General features: G+C 41.6%; 1 protein-coding gene across 1 annotated transcript in view; it reads left to right on the plus strand.

The window, feature by feature from the left end:
- Nucleotides 1-19,893, plus strand: part of LOC122797320 (cytochrome b5 reductase 4) — a 1,879,111-nt gene that overhangs the window by 334,226 nt on the left and 1,524,992 nt on the right. The window contains exon 3 of the mRNA XM_044066139.1: nt 1,056-1,140. Coding sequence (XP_043922074.1) covers nt 1,056-1,140 — 85 coding nt within the window. The remainder of the gene's footprint in view (nt 1-1,055; nt 1,141-19,893) is intronic.

The raw sequence follows: 19,893 nt of genomic DNA on the forward strand, positions 1-19,893 counted from the left end.
GAGGGGTGGCAACTAAGGATATTTTGGAGGCAGCTACTTGGAGTTCAGTGCATACTTTTCCAGACATTATCACCTACCTCTTTACTCTAAATCCAGGGCTGGTTTTGCCACTGCTGTTTTGCAGGGCATTTTAGCAGCTCCTGCTTCCTTATAATTTGGCCATCCTCCCTTTCCTCTGCTTTGGGATTCTACCCAAGTGTAAGGACTGCAGCAATGTGAGATGAAGAACATAGTACAGTTTTGTACCTACCATAAATGTAGATGTTCGAAGATCCACATTGCTGCAGTCCAATTTACCCTCCCTCCTTCCCCTCTGTTGTTAGAGGCGGTTGTGTGGGTTGGGTGGTCAATTGGGTGTTTATTGTCTATTGTATATATTGTACATATTTTTAGTGCTAGGATGGTTGGTTGTTGGTTTGCTGTCTTTTGGTTTTTGACCTTTATTTTTAGGGTCTTCTGACATCTGGGGCAAGAAAAGACTGAGGATATGACGTCGGTCATGCGCATTTGTACCCTGACGTCCTGATGTCAGTCAAATGCGCCTTGACCGACGTCAGCCTTATACTTTGATATTCGGGCCGACCGAGGACAGCGGACTACCCCAAGTGTAAGGACTGCAGCAATGTGGATCTTCGAACATCTACATTTATGGTAGGTACAAAACTGTACTTTTGAGGATAAGTATGGAATGGTTTAATACTAGCACAGTTTTCATGTTAAGACATTTTTTTAAACACACATTTTTGATTATTTTCTTGAACTGCAGCTTACCAGTGATGTGCCTTATCTTTCATGGAAAATTACAGATGTGAACGCTGCACTACTCATCTGCATGATTTGCATTGTGCTTCTGCAATGTATAACTTAGTTCTAGCTTCTCCCATACTTACACTATTTGTGGGGGCAGGCTTTAAGATGGAAACATGGCAGCTCGGTATGGTTTAAATGAGCCTTGTTATGTAGTTTTGCATTATGGGGCCTAGTGAAGAAGGCTGCAGTGCAATGCACATTACACATCAACTTCTGATTCTCTGTCTCCTTTTTATGTCCCACAGGTTCACCGCTGGGTTAATTATGAATCCATGCTGAAGGAGTGTCTGGTGGGAAAGATGGCAAATAAACTAATTCCTTCTATAAAAGGTACTTCTGTACAGTGACTAGGTTTAAAAGTTATTCATTTAAAATGAAAGTAATAATAATAACAATGGTAATAATAATAATACTGATACTGATAATAATGCCTTGCTTGTGGGATGTAGTTTTATTTAAATGGCATGAAAATTGCTGGGAAAATGCCTGGTTTTGTTGTATTATTGTTTTATAAGTTGGACATGTACTCTAATACTTTACAGGGTTCTTGATTGTACATTGTGTGCTTCCCCATAAACTAGTTATTCTTTTTTTATCTATTTGGTAGACACCAGTCATTGTATTAATTGCTAACAGTTTAATGGCCCAAAACACTGCAGTGTGTTGCAGTGCACACCAGAGGCAATAGAAGTGAAATCCTACTCAAGCTTTAGGCACCAGTGAACCCTGTGGTCGCTGGAGACCCCCTGTTCCTGGGGGGCCCCCAACCACTGCAAGTTATCTTATTTTGATATTTTGTAACATGTTTGTCAAAACAACAAAAGCTAGTACAGGAATCTTGCATATTTAATAAGCCAGGTGGGCAATAACTCTTATTTACATCTCCTTTAAAATTCAAAGATATTGCTGGTTATAGTAACAGTGTTTTATCAAGCAACAGCTTTCATAATTCCATTATATATTTTACCACTGACATAGTGCCCCTGGCTTAGTTAAAACCTGCTGCTGGACATTCTCTCCACTAAAACTAACAACATATCCACATTTAGGTACCTGCAAAACCAATGGCTGCAATGGGTCCCCCTAATCATCCTCGACTGCGTGGGGCCCCCACAAAAACTGTGGCTGATGAATGAGGAGGAAAAAATGTATTAATTCCCTGATTAGGCTGTTTAACCTGAATAGGGCTGTGATATGACTCTGTTGGAATAAAGCTGGTAATGAACGTAGTCAAGGTGAGCACTAGAGAGATCATCAGCCCAGCATGACTGATCTCAGTGCATACTTTGGAGTTTAAGAACAGCTGATGCTTCTGATCTTTAGGGATGGTTTTCTCATACAGGGAGTTTTATAAATACTGGCAGAAGAGCAGATACTGTAACTCCCAACTTCTTTGCTGAAGAGTTCAGCGCAATACTGATAATAACAGAATAAAGACTCAAAATCAGGAACATGTTGCTTCAAAAATGAAGGCCTGCAAGTGTCAACTCTTTTTTTTGGATATGTCCAAAGCATTTGACACAGTCTCACACCAATTCCTGCTAAACAAACTAAACCAATATCATCTATTTAATTCCACTCTTACCTGGTTCCAAAGCTACTTAACTGACAGGTACCAAGCTGTGAAATGGGAAAATTCTCTCTCTCCTCAGCTGCCCATAACTATAGGAGTCCCACAGGGTTCTATCTTAGGACCACTACTATTCACAGTCTTCACAAATGACCTCCACACCTCCACACAGCATGCATCTATAATTCAGTATGCAGATGACACTACCTTAATCTGTGCTGCACAAAACATTCCCACCCTCCTGCTAACAACTCAACTAGCATTCTCTGACGTTGAAAACTACCTTACCAAAGCCCAGCTGATCCTCAATCCAAAGAAAACTCAGCTTATGATTATAACCAGTTCTAACAAAAACACTAACAGTCAATTCACTATCTACTCCACAAATGCTACTCCAATTGCTCCAGTGGCACAGGCTAAGCTATTGGGAATAACCATAGACTCCCACCTAAAATTTGATAGTCATCTGAACTTAACTATTAAAAAAGTACATGCCAAACTGGGGTCACTCTACCGTATCAAACCATTTCTTACCAACAACACAAGATCAGCCATTGCTCGCTCCCAACTTCTATCCACCCTAATCTCAACAAAACTGAACTAAGCAAAATGGAAGCTTGCTATAACAGAATTGCCCGCTTTGCTGCAAATTGCTCATATAGAACTCATCACTGTACTGCTTTGAGACAGCTCCACTGGCTTGAACTGCCCAACCTCCTAACCTACAATCAACTCTGCCTCTGTCATTCTATCTATTACCTCCCCAGTAAGTGTCCTGCCCTCAAAAACCTAGTACAACATCACTCAGCCAAAAGGCCTCTTAGATCATCAAGCAAACTACTACTAGAAGTCACCAACAGCTACAATAGCTTTGGAGATGCACTATATAGTAGTTCGGTAGCTAAAAAATGGAACTCTGTCCCTACTAGCATTCAAAACACATCATCCAAAGCCTCCTTTAAAGACCTCATCAGGCAACATCTCAAGCAAAGTTGGCAGTGCCATGATTGCTCCCCAGGCTAGTGAAAGCGGATAACATATACATACTAAATCTAGAGCAATTGATAATAGTTTTTCAATCTTACTCACAAACACTGGCTAATCTACAATGTATGTACTGTACCTGTGTACTATGTATGTATTCTACCTACGTTCCAAAGTTCAGCCGTACACCACAAATCTATTACTTACCTTTATTTTTAAAATTAATATTTTTTGATTGTTCTCTCCACTGTAACTGTTTGTGCCGCATACCACTGTAAAAACATGTCTCTTGTAATTTGTGTGTATACTGATCATGTCTAAATAACTAAATGTGCCTGTAATTTTTCTTTGTGTATCTTTTCTCCCCGAGCCTCTGCTGAAAAAGGGCCTTAGCCTGCTCAGTCAGACACCCCCGGTTAACAAATGTGAAATAAAATAAATGTTTTAAATATTCCCAAGTCAAAAAGCACAGAGGCACTCCAAGACTGATCGTACAAATATATCTGAAGCTCCTTAATGCAAATATATCTCCAAGTAACAAATTCCAGTACACAAGGATAATCCACAAGTTTATTGTAGATATGTAGGTTAGCGCTTTCACCCTGATGGGCTTTCTCAGACCTTTAATACATACAAAAAGAGGCTACTGAATTTATACCTGGTAAAACATGACATCATTTCCTTCAATTAATTTAAAATGTATCTAGGTGAATACATTATATATTATTGTATATCACAAAAAAATCATAATAATTTAAGAACATTCCTAGATAAAAACAATACATATTTATTTACAATTGAACCAACCACAATAATTCTGTTCAATGCCCTAGTAAGCCAACTGTAAAAAATATAAGAATATAAAAATGTCTGTTACCCAAATGTAAAAAGAATATCAGTAACAAAACTAGACTCATCTAAAAACAATTTATTTCAAAATCAAACTCTAACTAACAATGAAGATTATAGAAATTAATCTAACAATCAACCTTCTGTTTTTTAAGGCTGGCCTAATAGATACCTTGTCATTTAGACCTGGTTTCTGGTCTCTTAGGGATTTCCTTCTTCTACCTCAGCATAGGCCTTTGGCTATACCTCCTGTACAAGACATTGTTGATGATGATGTGTTCTCTGAATCCAGTTTGGCCCCTGATTCCCTGCCTCCAGCTCCTAGTAAACCTGACAGATACTACAGGGTTCCTGAGTCCCTTTTCAAAAATCCAGTTGCAGATCCAGAGACTATTTCTCAGGGGCCCAAGGGCATTAAGGCTTCTACTGCTAAAAATCCTACCCCTTCTGATAGAGACTCCAGGGCGCTGGATAGATGAGGTAAAAAGGTTTATACCTCTGCAACCTTGGCAATCAAAGCATTAAACTGCCAATTTCATATGTTAAAATATCAACAGCATATTATTGGACTGCTTAAACAGAACATGAAGTTGATTCCTGACTGTGTGGAAAATAAAGATTTACAAGATTTAATGCATTCTGCTGAACAAGTTGGAAAACATACTTTGCAATGTGGTTTTGATTCTTTAGAGGTCTCTTGCAGGGCTGCTGTTACTGGCTCTGTGCTTAGAAGGCATGCTTGGCTTAAGGAGCAATCTTTGCCTGATCATGTTAAAGCTAAATTGTTGGATGCTTCTTTAAATCAGGACCGCCTGTTTGGCAATAAGGCTGAAGAAGTTCTTAAAAAGATGGAAGATAAAGCTAAATCTATGCAAACTGTTAAAGATTTTTTACAAGTACAACCTCCAAGATTTAGTAGGCACTGGCCTACTAAGAATTGGTCCTTTCCAGGCCCTTCCAGGTCCTCTGAAGCTAAACCAAGACACAGCAAAAACACCAGGTTTCAGTCCCAGGGAACTCTCAGAACTAAGCAGTGGGGGGCCTCCACTTCCAAATCTGGAAATAACAAGACAGCCCCCATGGTAAACAGTCTCAATGACTTCCTTTTAAAATTCCCAAGCACTTATCTTTTGACCGCCCCTTTGGGGGGGAAAGATTACTCTTCATGCAAAGAACTGGGAATTCATAACCCAGGACAAATGGGTTTTAAATATAGTGTCCCAGGGATACAGATTTCATTTCCACACGTTGCCAACAACAAACGGGTGGCCAGACCTGCCCCCAAATCAGTGGGCAGAGGCTCAAAAACAAGTACTTTCCCTCTTAAACACGGGGCTATTCAACTGGTACCAGAAGAGGAAAAGGGACAAGGTTTCTATTCCAGACTTTTTCTGGTACCCAGAAAAGACAAATCATGGCGTCCAATCCTGGACCTGTCTACTCTAAACACCTTTCTGGAGATTCCAAAATTCAAGATGCTGACTCTTCACCAATTACTTCCTATGCTAGGCAAATACGTCTGGTTGCCAACTCTAGATTTAAAAGAAGCATTCCTGCAAATCCCAATCAGGGAATCATGCAGAAGATACCTACGCTTCCAAGCAGGCTACTTGCATTATCGGTTCTCTGCACTGCCCTTTGGCTTGTCTACTGCGCCCAGGGTATTCACAAAGTGCCTGGCTCCAGTTATTGCTTTTTGCAGGCAAAGAAATATTCAAATAAATCCATACCTGGACGATTGTCTAATTCAGGCAGAAAACCAGGGCATACTTTTAAATCATCTGGCGTTTGTAAAAAGGGTTCTAACTAGTCTGGGGTACACCATAAATGAAAAGAAATCACAACTGGTACCCTGTCAACAGATTACATTCCTGGGTGCAAACTTGAATACAACTGCCCAGATGGCTTTCCTCACGCCATAAAAGCAAATTAATTTGGTAACTTACTTCAAGCAAGTGGCCACAAAAACCCTGCTTATCTGCAAGACAAATACTGGAAGCCTTTGGGTTCATGGCCTCCTGCATTCTTCTAATTCCATATGCGAGACTGCATATGAGGAAACTACAGTGGTATCTAAAAAGTCTATGGAGTCAACATTGTCACAGCCTGGAAACAATGATTCCTATCATACCTTGCCTACGCCTGGAGTTCCTATGGTGGGTAGAGGCCTGCCACCTAAACAAGGGACTACCATTCCTACTACCACGTGCTGCCCAAACCCTAACTACGGATGCATCAGACTATGCATGGGAGCTCACCTGGCAGGGAAGTGCATTCAGGGCAAATGGAACCCAAATCAAATGCACCTACATATCAATCAAAAAGAAATGTTAGCTGTACAGAATGCTCTGATAGCCTTCAAGGACTACATTCTTCCAGGACAACTAATGGTAAAGATGGACAACACCACAGTTATGTGGTACATAAATAAGCAGGAGGGTACACATTCCTACCCCCTCTGCAGGCTAGCCATGGCATTGTGGAACACAGCCTTGAGCTACCAGATGCACCTACAAGCTCAATTCCTGCCAGGAAAATTGAATACACTGGCAGACGGACTAAGCAGAAACCTCATGAACCCACACGATTAGAAACTGGAACCAAGGATTTTCAACATGTTGACAAACGAATGGGGGAGCCCAGACATAGATCTATTTGTCTCCCCCAGAACTACCAGTTGAACAAGTTTTGCACAAGGACTCCCCACAAACAAGCCTGGAAAGTGGATGCTCTGTCCTTCAGCTGGAAAAACCTATCAGTATACGCCTTCCCCCCACTGCCGCTGCTCTCCAAAGTTCTACTAAAAGTCAAACAGGACAAACCAAGGATGATTTTGATTGCTCCAGACTGGCCGTGCCAACACTGGTATCCCCTCCTGCGCAGTGTGTCACAGTTATCTCCATGGCACCTGCCTCAGATCCCTTCCCCGCTGTCTCAGCAAGAGAACCAAATTTGGCACCTTCAGCTTCCAACATTGAACCTTGCAGCCTGGCTAATCACTTAAATTCACCCTTATCATCCGTCAGCAAACCTGTGATGGATGTCATCTTGGAGGCAAGGAGACCTAGTACTAGAAAATCTTATGCTGACAAATGGAAAAGATTCTATACCTGGAACCAATCTTTAGGGATGAGCACAGCAGTGCCCAATTTACCTCAGATTTTGCAATACTTAACTGAGATGCTTCACAAGGGCCTGTCTTTTTCCTCCATTAAAATCCATGCATCAGCTATTTCAGCTCATTATAACACAGAACCTCCCCTCTTCTCTCATCCTCTGCTCAAGCAGTATCTCAGAGGGGCAAAAAACTTGAGACCACCCAGGAGAGCTCCAACCCCTGCCGGGGACCTTAACTTTATTTTGGAGAAACTCACTATACCTCCTTTCGAGCCAGCTGCTACTGCAGACTTAAAATTTCTTTCTTGGAAAACAGCCTTCCTTTTAGCAATCACTTCAGCTAGAAGGATATCTGAATTACAGGCCCTTATGGCAGTGGAGCCTTTCATCATCTTTCATGCAGACAGGGTATCTCTCAGGACCAATCCATCCTTCATGCCCAAGGTGGTTTCCAGTGTGGCTCTTAATCAGTCCATTCATTTGCCAGCTCTCTTTCCCAATCCACAGAACAAAGGGGAACGAATTCTACATTCCTTGGATGTGCACAGACAACTTAGATTCTACTTGGATAGGACTAAACCTCGAAGAAAATCTGAACAACTGCTGGTAGCATTTGCTGCAAGGACAGAGGGGAAGGCTATTTCAAAACAAACCATTTCTAAATGGATAAGTCATTGCATTCATTTCTGCTATAAGCACCATGGAAAACCTTTCCCCCAGGGGATCAGATTTCAGTCCGCCAGGGCTGCATCTACTTCTGCAACCTTTCTCAGAGGTGTTTCTACCAGGGACATCCTAGAAGCTGCTACCTGGAGCTCTGTACATACTTTCACCAAGCATTATCATTTACCAATTTTCTCTAAATCCAGAGCTAGCTTTGCCACTTCTGTCTTGCAGGGCCTTATAGCTGGCCCTAATGCTATATAAACTCCTCCCAACCATAGCTTTGGGAATCTACCCAAATGTAATGACTGCAACAGTGAAACATGAAGAACATAGTACAGTTTGTGTACACTTACCATAAATGTAGATGTTCGAGTGTATTCACTGTTGCAGTCCTGGTTACTCTCCCTCCAGCCCCCTAACTTTTTCTGGCATTACCTTTACTTTCCTTTACTATGCTTAAAAGCCTTGTTGGCGTATTTTCTTTTTTGTTGGAGGTATACTTTTGTGTTTTTATGTTTATTTGCTCCCCATTAGGGGGTTACCTGACATCTGGGGCAAGAAAAACTGATGTAATGGTGTTGGCTGCATGTTTTATACCTCTGACGACCTGACGTCATGGAAGAAGGGACAGCAATCGATGCAGGACCCAAGCTTTTGTTAGTCAGGCCGACTGAGGGCAACCTGCCAGAAGATTACCCAAATGTAATGACTGCAACAGTGAATACACTCGAACATCTACATTTATGGTAAGTGTACACAACTGTACTTTTGATCCTCTGCTTTCATCCTAGCCAAACACCAGAGCGATGCTTAGGCAGTCTTTCTTTTGGGGGGGGGGGGTTGGGAGGCAGGTATTTCCCTAGATATGACTTGTGTATCCAGATAACAACTAGCTTGTTAGTTTATTGTTGCTACAATTTTGTCATCTTTGAACATTAAGTCTTGGGTACAACATATGTCTTTCTTGAAAGAAAAAAAATAAAAGACTGAAATTCTTTTCTTACTCATGTTTTTTATTTATGTCACCACTGTATTAAAAGGCTGAGAAATGCTGTAAAATACATCCCAGAACATCTATAACCCGATGGCTTCTTGGGCCCTGCCTTATTTTCTAAATGGTTATTACTGTGCTGTCTTGGTCAGAAAAGGTGTGTTGACAGGATGCAAGGAAAACTAAAGCTGTACAGCAACACAATTTCTTTCCTCAGTCATAATTTCTGTTCATGTCATCACTGACTGAAAAGATTGTGTAAAAAGAAAAAAAAATCTTTAAAATGCACTTCAGAGCATATAGGGAGTTATGGCTTCTTGAAAAAGCTGAAGAGTAAGGCAAAATGAGAGAAAAGGAAGAAAAAAAGTAATGTGCATAGTATGGGGAGCCCAAGATGAAGGAAAAAACGGGGAAGAATAGAGGGTGTGAGTGAGTGTGTGTGTGTGGGGGGGTGCTGAAACAGTAGGTCTAGGGTGCCATTTCACCCAAGTCCAGACCTTTACATAAAGCAGCTGCAATGTATCATTGTTGCAACTAAATGCCAGTAACTGTAAGTGTCCCTTTGTGAGATGCTCCAACATAGTGTGTTACACAGGCGTGTCATACTGTAAGAGTATTGTAGCTACAGGTCAATCTGTGTGTACTACTCCTAAAAGTTTGCAGTAGGAACTAAAATGCTGCTTAGAAAGGGTGGCAGTGACAAGGTGATACGGAGACTTGAAGTGCCCAGGGGGCCCCCAAAATGCTAACACCAGCTCTGATTTTACTGAACAGGAATGTTTAATGTGTTTATTCATTTATTCCTTCATTGTAGCATGCAGCTTCAGAGGAACCATTTTCAGGCTTTGCCTAGATGTCCATTGTCTGTAAATATAGGCAGTAGATGTACACATTTGAAACATTAAATTCAAAGTAGATATTACATGAAGCAGAATACAATCAATGTAGTGTAGTGCTTTGAGAAGTGAACATTGTGTGCAGAACAGCAGCAGATATAATACAGTATGTCAATGGTGACATAAAATTATAACGTGGTGACATCAGTGTTATAAAGGTGAAGGATATTGAAGAGTATTGGTTATATACAGTATCAGTATATAGTATGGAAGTATGAGAATCTCAGTAAGTTGAAGGATATAGAATAGTGGTTAAGTGGAGAAAGAGACTATTGAGGGTTGTAGTTTTTTAAGAAATGGTTATCAACACTGTGTACAAGACTGGAGGGGTAGAATGGGTGGGTATAGAGGAGGGATATGGCAGTATTGTGTTTCAAAAGGGATTGAGTGGATTATAGGGAATATAAGTGAGATGAGAGAGAGTGAAAGGTTTTTGCAGTTACAACTGGAATCGTCTATTACATATCCTGTGACAATTACATAAGTATGTAATAACATACTAATATACTACAAGAATGGTGGAAAAGAACTGAGTAAACCACCACCAATAATAAACCAAGTAAACCCTCATTCCGGCACACTGGTTTCAATAAAGGCAATGGAAAATCGCACCAAATATTCCAGAAGTGTAAAGACTTTAATATATACAACAATTACACATTCATTCTGCACAGGGAACTTCATCAGAATGCATTACCAATAACAACAGCCATTTAAATAACACCAATATCATAAAGTTAAGGAATTCTATTGGTTCTTACCAAAATAATTTTCAATTGTACATTCAGTTAAATATTCCATCCCCTAATACAGTAAATAAATTAATCGCAAACGGAACATTTTACATTATTTAATTGCACTCAGATAATGTAAAAAATAAAAATAAGAAAATAAACTTTCAGGACTTTATCCAGCCTATTATTTTAAAACTCTTCTTTTAAGGGCAGGTACAATAGAATCATGTTCATTTAAATCATGGTGGGGTTGGGGGGGTGGGAACAGGCTCCCATTCTCAACTGCCACATAAGTTCACTATACTGTAATCTAGTTTCTCAATCACCGCCTCTATCAAGTATCTTAACCTGTTCCAAAACACAAAACTTAAAACTAGACTCAGAACACACAAGCGAATGTTTATACAAAGCATTGGTCTCTTTACCTCTGCTAATATCATATGTATGCTCATAAATTCTTTGTTTGAGTTTTCTCTCCATTTTACCCACATAGTATGCAAAACAGACAGAACAGTAGGCAACATACACGATCCCTTTTGTATAACAGCTGTAATACCCTTTAGTTTTTAACTTTCCAAAGGTACTCCAAAAGCTTAATTCCTGAAGGTTGGCTATATAGGGACACATCCCACACCCAAAAGTCCTAGTCTTTCCACTAACATTCTCACGATTTTGGGTCCTTTCAAAATAGTTTTTCGAATTAGGATCCTTTCTTAACCCAAATTTCAGGTTCCTTGAAAATACATCTGAACTAGTGGGCATACTGGAAAATATATCCCAGTACCTCTGAACAATATTTTTTACCTCCTGGGTATCCCTATAAAAATTAATCACAAAATAAGATTCTCTGTTCTGACCTCAATAATGGCCCAAGTTGTGGTTCATACCAAATGATCCTCCCTGGGGTAGCCCTGCAGTAGGCGGGGTTGTTGTCAAAATCACCCCGACAAGCCAAAAGGCGAAGATATCTAATACCCCAACCATCCAAGATATCATTCTTAATGGACATCACCAAATCCTTAGGGTAACCTCTTGCCATAACATATTAATATGTTATTGCTGAATGCCCTCTTTGTAGAGTGTTACATGCTAAACATTTTGGCTGTTTTGCGGATCTGAGTGCAGCTATTGCATGCCTCATGCTGAAACATGTTTAAATCCTTATTTCTGATTTTGTACATTAAACACTGCAATTCCTTAATGTTTGTTTATTTTGTGACACTTGGCATTTGAATGTCTGCTTAGAATTGTTACAGTATCATAATAATGTGTAGCAAGTTGCTTTTGAATAGCCAGTTAAATTACATAGGCTAACAGTGAATCCCAAAAGCCCCATGTAGTCCGGCAGATATTTATGATATTGCCATTAACCATTTAGCACTTTCCTTAGGAAAAAGAATGTTGCACTTTGAGGATCCGTAAAGTCAGATGATGCATCATTTTACACCTTGGTTTCGCAGATATATACTCTGGAAAGCCCTTTACTTATTCATATCAGGCATGTTAGTATTCAACTAATATATTGAGCAGTGGTTGAATTTATACTTATGAAGCTTGCTGTCATATCCACATTAAAGCTTCTATTCTTTCATTACTTGCACTAGTTATGAGAAAAACATCTCATCTGAAATCAGTCACCACCACTGTTGTAGTTTTTTTTCTTTATGCAACTGATGTAACTTTGCTGTTACATAATGTGCACACTTTGTCACATTCACATGCAGTTTTGTGATTATGAAAAAACACTCTGGACTCCATCTTTAGCGATACTTTTCCTAAAACTCCATTGTTTAAGATCTTAAATGTACTTTTATTTATTTTTTCCGTCATATTTAGATTTACCACTTGATATGTATGGCTTATCATCTCTCCACCAAATGCTTGTAGCCCTGGCTCATTATCTATCATTTTATCTGCAGGCATAGAGGTCTTGGTTTACCTGGGGTTATACTTTTCACAACAAATTGCACCCCCCCAATGTAGACAGAGGGTTTGTTAATCAAAAGTGGCAACTCATTGCACTGAACATTGTGGCCTGGTACATACACTCACTTTTTCCAAATATAGGAAAGGAGCCCAGCCAAGGTGGTTGTCTAAGCCCAAAGCTGTGGACACGGCTTGCAGAAATGTGGATAAAACATGTATTCCCAGGGAGAAAAAAAAACAGCGCAGAAAGAAAGATGAGTAAACAGGAACAAAAAGAAAAACAGATGGCTACATTTAAAGCTGCAATTTGGGCTGAAAATTTTGCATCTTATTTCAAAAGATAATCACACTAGGCCATGATGTGAGCATCTTGAAATAAACAATATGTCAACAACAAAGAGACATGAAAAGAATACTAGGAAGGGTTCAAAATCTGGAGGAAGGTAAAGCAACAATTAAATCTGAGCAGTAGGAACATGTTCACAAAATGTAAGAGCTAACCACATAGTAAAAGACAGGAAGAAAAGCTAGATGATCTTGAAAATCCTTCAAGAAGAAGTAACATCGGGATAACTGGAGTACAAGCGAGAATGGGTGGCAGTGAACTAAATCAGTCTGTAATGCAGCTATTACAGGAAAGATTCATGGTATCATGAAATCTAAAGAAAGTAATAGAGAGGAACATACAGAGTGGGACAGTGGCAAGTAACACCAGGAGAAAGTAGACGCTGACATATTTTGGCATGTTTCCATCATTTTTCTGTTAAGAAACTAAATAACAAAGCAAATGAAAACACCTAAAAGTTGCCCAATTCACAGGGGTTTTCCAAGGGCTGTTTAATAATTACTTGGAAATACTCTGTTGGAGAAGCAAAGCTATGTGGGGAGTATTAAATGAACTAAGAATGAATGGAGCAGCTACATGGTGACTGAAATGCCCTGTAGTTCTGAAAGGACAGCAGGAAGGGGACATGGCTCAGGCTACATAGTAAGGAGGATGCTCAAAAATTTAAATGAAGGTATCAGTGACACAATCAGCTTGACAATACAGGTAGTAAAAATTTGAATCGCCTGCAAGACAGACTTGGGATAGCAACCTTAGACATAGGAGGGATGACACAGAGACACAGGGAGGATGTGCAATGTCAGATGATGTAACCCTCACAGGGAAGAAGATAAGACCAGGAAAAGCAGAGGGGCCACATGCTTGTAAAACAAATGAGCAGTAAATAAATCACAAAGGCAGCAAGGACCTGAAATAAGAGACAAGATGGTGGATGGTGGTGGGGAAAAGTAGTTTTGTACCTACCATAAATGTAGATGTTCGAGTGTTCACCCTGCTACAGTCATCACACTTGGGTTATCCTGTCGTCAGGTGGTCCCGCAGTCGGCCGGAATTCCAAAGTCTTGGTCCGGCGTCGGTTGCTGTCGCCTCTTCCCTGACGTCAGTGCGCCAGGGGTATATATAATGCAACCAACGCCATTTTCTTCAGTTTTTCTTGCCCCAGATGTCAGGTGCCCCCAAAAAGGTGGTCAGAATTAGTACCTAATGGAGTAACCACTGCACAAACACAAAATCCCTTCAGCTATAAGCAAATACATCAGTAAGGCATAGAAGAGATTTAGCCAGTAGAACAGAGGGAATGGAGGGAGGGTAACCTGGACTGCAGCAGGGTGAACACTCGAACATCTACATTTATGGTAGGTACAAAACTGTACTATGTTCGTGTTACCCTGCTGCAGTCATCACACTTGGGTTGAATCCCAAAGCTAAGGTAGGGGGGAGGTATCATAGAGGGTTAGTGGAGGCAATAAGGTCCTGCAGAACTGCAGTGGCGAAACCCGCCCTGGACTTAGAGTAAAGAGGTAAGTGATAGTGTTTGGTAAAGGTGTGTACTGAACTCCAAGTTGCAGCTTCTAAAATTTCCTTGGTTGGAACCCCCCTGAGAGAGGCTGTAGAGGTAGCTGTTGCCCTGGTAGAGTGGGATCTAATGGTAGCAGGAACTGGTTTCCCATGATGGGTATAGCAGAAACGTATGCAATGACCTATCCATTTAGAAATGGTTTGCTTTGATATAGCCTTCCCTTGAGAAGCTGTAGCATAGGATACAAAGAGCTGGTCAGATTTTCTGAAAGCCTTAGTTTTGTCCAAGTAGTAACGAAGCTGCCTGTGAATGTCCAAGGAATGCAGGAGTCTCTCACCTTTGTTCTGTGGATTGGGGAAGAAGGTGGGTAAGTGGATGGTTTGATTTAAAGCTACACTGGAAACCACCTTAGGCATAAAGGAAGGATTAGTTCGTAGAGAAACTCTGTCTTGATGAAAAATGAGGAAAGGTTCCACTGCCATTAGTGCCTGTAGCTCTGAGACTTTTCTAGCTGAAGTTATTGGTAGGAGCAGGGCAGTCTTCCATGATAGAAACTGAAGATCTGCAGAAAAAGCTGGTTCAAAGGGAGGTAGCGTTAGTTTTTCCAGAGCAAAGTTGAGGTCCCATGTTGGTGTAGGAGCTCTCCTCCGTGGTCTAATGTTTTTTTGCCCCTCTGAGGAACTGCCTTAGAAGAGGATGTGAAAATAAAGGTGGATCCGTGTTGTAGTGAGCTGAAATAGCTGAGGCATGGATTTTAATTGAGGAAAAGGAAAGTCCTTTGTGCAACATCTCAGCTAAATACTGTAGAATGTGAGGCATGTGAGGCTGAATTGTGTCTTGGCCTTTAGCTTGGTACCAGGCACAAAACCTTTTCCATTTGTCCGAATAAGTCTTCCTGGTGCTTTGCCTCCTGGCTTCCAGAATAACATCCAGAACTGCTTGTGAAAGAGGAGCTGGTTAGATGTTTAGTTGATTTGCCATGCAGCCAGATTTAGAGTTTTGAGCTAGCTGTGAAGAATCTGATTGTTTTGTTGTGTGAGCAAATGGGGTATTTGAGGCAATATCCATGGTGGGCTGTGGGCCATATTTTTCAATAGCGGATACCAGTGCTTCCGTGGCCAGTCTGGGGCTATGAGAATCAGTCGTGGTCCCTCCTTTTTGACTTTCAAAAGAACCTTTGTGAGGAGAGGCAATGGAGGGAAGGCATATACTGTCAGGTTTTTCCAACTGAAAGAGAGAGCGTCCACTTTCCAAGCTTGATGGTGAAATGTCCTTGTACAAAATTTTGTCAGTTGATAGTTTTGAGGACTGGCAAACAGGTCTATGTCTGGAAGACCCCATTTTTGAGTTATCATTGTAAATATTTGTGGATCTAGTTTCCACTCGTGGGGATCTTTGATGTTTCTGCTGAGGTCGTCTGCCAATGTGTTCTTCTGTCCTGGCCGGAATTGAGCTTGTAACTGGACTTGGTAGGCCAGAGCTGTGTTCCATAAGATCATTGCTTGCCTGCATAGAGGGTAGGAATGTGTACCCCCTTGTTTGTTTATGTACCACATTACTGTGGTGTTGTCCATCTTTATTGCAAGTTGTCCTGGATGTAATAGATCCTTGAAGGCTGTCAGAGCTTTTTGTACAGCTAGCATCTCTTTTTGATTTATGTGCAGAGTTCTTTGATCTGCAGTCCATAGGCCTTGAATGCATTGTCCTGCCATGTGTGCCCCCCAGGCGTAGCCTGAAGCATCTGTTGTGATAGTTTGCCTGGCTGGGGGCAAGGTGAAAGGCTGACCCTTGTTGAGGTGACATGCGTGACCACCATAGAAATTCCTGTTGTAGGCAGGGAATGAGAGATATCATTGTGTCCAAGCTGTGGCTGTGTTGAGACCATACACTTTTTAGGTACCACTGTAATTTCCTCGTATGCAGCTTAGCAAATGGTATTATTAGTATGCAAGATGCCATGAAGCCCAAAGCCTGCAGAATTTTTCTTGCAGTTAATTGGGTCTTTGTTGCCATTGTCTTGAAATATTGAGTCAGTTGTAGTTGCTTGTCTGGCGTAAGATAAGTCTTCTGGGCCATTGTATTCAAGCTGGCACCCAGGAATGTCATTTTTTGTGAGGGTACTAGTTTTGACTTTTTTTGTTTACTGTGTACCCCAGGCAGTTTAGTAGATTTTTTACAAAGGCCAGATGATGTAAGAGAATGTCTTTGCTTTCTGCTTGGATGAGGCAGTTGTCCAGGTATGGATATGTTTGAATTCCTCTTTGTCTGCAGTATGCAATTACTGGTGCCAGGCATTTTGTGAAAACTCTGGGCGCAGTAGATAAGCCAAAGGGCAGTGCAGAGAATTGGTAATGGGTTGAACCTGCAATGAAACGGAGGTATCTTCTGCAACTTTGTCTGATAGGGACATGCAGGTATGCCTCCTTGAGGTCCAACGTTACTAGCCATGCATCCTTGCCCAACATGGGAAGTAGCTGCTGTAGTGTTAGCATCTTGAATGTGGGTACTTGTAAGTAAGTGTTTAGAATTGAAAGGTCCAGAAATGGTCTCCAGGCATTGTCCTTTCTGGGCACTAGAAAGAGTCTTGAATAAAATCTTTGGCCTTGCTCTCGAGTAGGTACCAGTTGAATGGCTCTCATGTCCATGAGAGCTGTAATTTGCTTTTGTGCCTCTGCCCATTGATTTTGTGGCAGGTTTGGCATTCCTCTTTTCATTGGCAAGGTGTGAAAGTGGAATCTGTATCCTCGTAAAATTATGTCTAGGACCCATTTGTCCTTTGTGACAATGTGCCAGTTGTCTGCAAAAAGTGCGAGTTTTCCCCCTAAGGGGGCTGCCAAGAGAGTATTGCTTGGCCAGATGAGGTGCAAGTCATTGCGTTTGCCTTCTGGTGGATTGAGACCAGTCTTCTCCTCCCTTCTGTGTTGTAGTGCCCCATTGGCGAGGTTTATACTGGGCTTGTGGTTGTCCTCTGCCCCTTGGACGGCTGTATTTACCCCTCTGTGGTCTGTCAGTGGCTGGAAAGGACCAATTTTTTGTTGGCCAGTTTCTGCTGAAGCGAGGGGGTTGTACTTGTAAGAAATCTTTGACTGTCTGCATAGATTTTGCCTTATCTTCCATTTTCTTTAAAACTTCTTCTGCTTTAACTCCAAAAAGAACATCCTGCTGTAAGGGAGCATCTAGTAGTTTTGCTTTAACATGATTAGGCAGAGTTTGTTCCTTTAACCAAGCATGCCTACGTATAACAGACCCAGTGACAGCTGCTCTGCAGGAGGCCTCCAAAGAATCAAACCCACATTGTAAGGTATGTTTGCCCTTCTGCTCAGTGGCGTGCAACAGATCCTGTACTTCTTTCAATTCAGATTGTTGAGGGAGAGTGGTTATTCTTTGCTTTAACTGAGAGATTAGAAATTGCTGATACTTAAGCATGTGAAGTCGACAATTCAGTGCCCTCATAGCTAGTGTGGCTGAGGTGTAAACCTTTTTCCCCCACCTGTCTAGTGCTCTGGAATCCCTCTCGGAAGGTATTGGGTTTTTAGCCATAGAAGCCTTAGCCCTCTTGGGACCCTGGGAGATGGTCTCTGGGTCAGCTACAGGGCTTTTGTAAAGAAATTTGTGGGAATCAGGCACTCTGTAGTATCTGTCAGGCTTAGCTGGAGCAGGAGGTAGAGAGTCTGGGTTGAAACTGGATTCTAAATAGACATCATCCACAATGTCCAAAACTGGTGGGATGGCAAGTGGTCTTTGTTGGGGGAGTAAAAGAAACTCTCTGAGCCTTTTCTTTGAATCAGAGTAGTCCTGACCTTCCCAGTGAAAATGTTCCCTCATAGTGTGTAAAGTTTCCCCAAAGGAGTAGTCTTCAGGAGGAGAAGCTGAGGGAATAGAGTCCTCAGCATCAGAATCTTCATAAGGAGAGAAGGAGTAGTCCTGGTCCTCAGAGGAGTCTGAAGAAATGGACATTTGCTCAGAGGATGCAAAATCTTCCTCTTGTCTAGGCCTTTTGTCAGGAGGGGGCTGGGAACCCCTGATTAAAGAAATCAAATCTTCAGCCATTTTGAGCATCTGTTTCTTAGGCATGGGGCCTTGAACAGGAGACTGAAGTGCAGTCCTTTTAGATTTAGAAGGAGTCTTCGACTTAGAAAACGTTTTAAAGGTGAAAGTCGTCGCTTTGAAAACGCCTTCAGAAACCGATGGCGTTTCCGTAGCACCGGCGTCTTTTGTAGCAAAGTCGTCGGAAGGGCCTGAAGTAAAAGGCTGCGTTGGCCTGTTACATTCCGTCAAAATTTCCATAGCGGTCTCGGGTTCCAGATCTGCGGTAGTCAGGGGCTGCGTCGGAGCCTCACTGAGGACTGGAGAACTGGAGACCGGATCTGCCTAGGCCTCGGAATCTGGTTTAGGCCTGGGCTGTCTGTCCTTATCCCTGCGTTTTTTGTGCACGCCGGTAGTTGCTCCAATGGCATGGTGTAGTTAAATTTGCTACCAAAGTAGTGTCGTGCAAAATCAAAGCGTCTTTTAATAGTTCGCTTATTAAACCTAGCACAAAACCGACAAGTAGTGACGTCGTGGTCTGGGCCTAGGCAAGGTATGCAATAAGAATGAAAATCCTTATGAGGTATTTGCTTCCCACAAGAAATACAATTGTTAACTTTTTCTGACATCGATCTGAGGCAAGAAAAGTTTCCCCAACGGGGTACTTAGCTTTATAGAAGACTTCGGTCTGAAATTTAAATTTGAAAATCTCAGGAGTCGGCCGACCGGCACTTGCGAACTGCTTCTGCTTCAGGCACCGCGCGGCAAGAAAGACTGAAGAAAATGGCGTCGGTTGCATTATATGTACCCCTGGCGCACTGACGTCAGGGAAGAGGCGACAGCAACCGATGCCGGACCAAGACTTTGGAATTCCGGCCGACTGCGGGACCACCTGATGACAGGATAACCCAAGTGTGATGACTGCAGCAGGGTAACACGATGAACATCAAGAGGAAGTATTGTATCAAAATGACAAAGGAATGAGAAGCCTCTCCCAAGGGAGGTTTAGCCCCCCCCTTCCAAAAAAAGGGAGAAGCAGAGACAGACGAAGGAGAGCTCTAAGAAGATGCTATAATGATGCATCAGATGTTTTGGGCTACTCAGAAGTGAACTAATGGAGATGTTAAGGATGAAACAAGCTGGATAGAAATCTTTATGATGGAGGGCAGAGTTGAAATGGTGAAAGGTAGGAATTCATAATAAATGAAAGTGACCTTAAAAAGAGAGAAGCAATAAATAAGTGAAATGAATCAACACTGAAAGGCAGGTGACTGTGGGCAAAACAAGAAAGAAAGGATGTACTAAATGAAACAGATCCTTACCTTGTGAAACATGCACCAGCAAACATAACATTAAAACTTTACAAACAATGGGTGGAACTGAATAAATTCCCAGGACAATGATGGACAGTGCAGTCAAGGAGGGCATATGGACAATCCTACAAGGGAAGTGTTATATT

The sequence above is a fragment of the Protopterus annectens genome, chromosome 1.part0 (assembly GCF_019279795.1).
Source record: "Protopterus annectens isolate FY-2018-M chromosome 1.part0, PAN1.0, whole genome shotgun sequence".
Taxonomy (NCBI): domain Eukaryota; kingdom Metazoa; phylum Chordata; order Ceratodontiformes; family Protopteridae; genus Protopterus; species Protopterus annectens.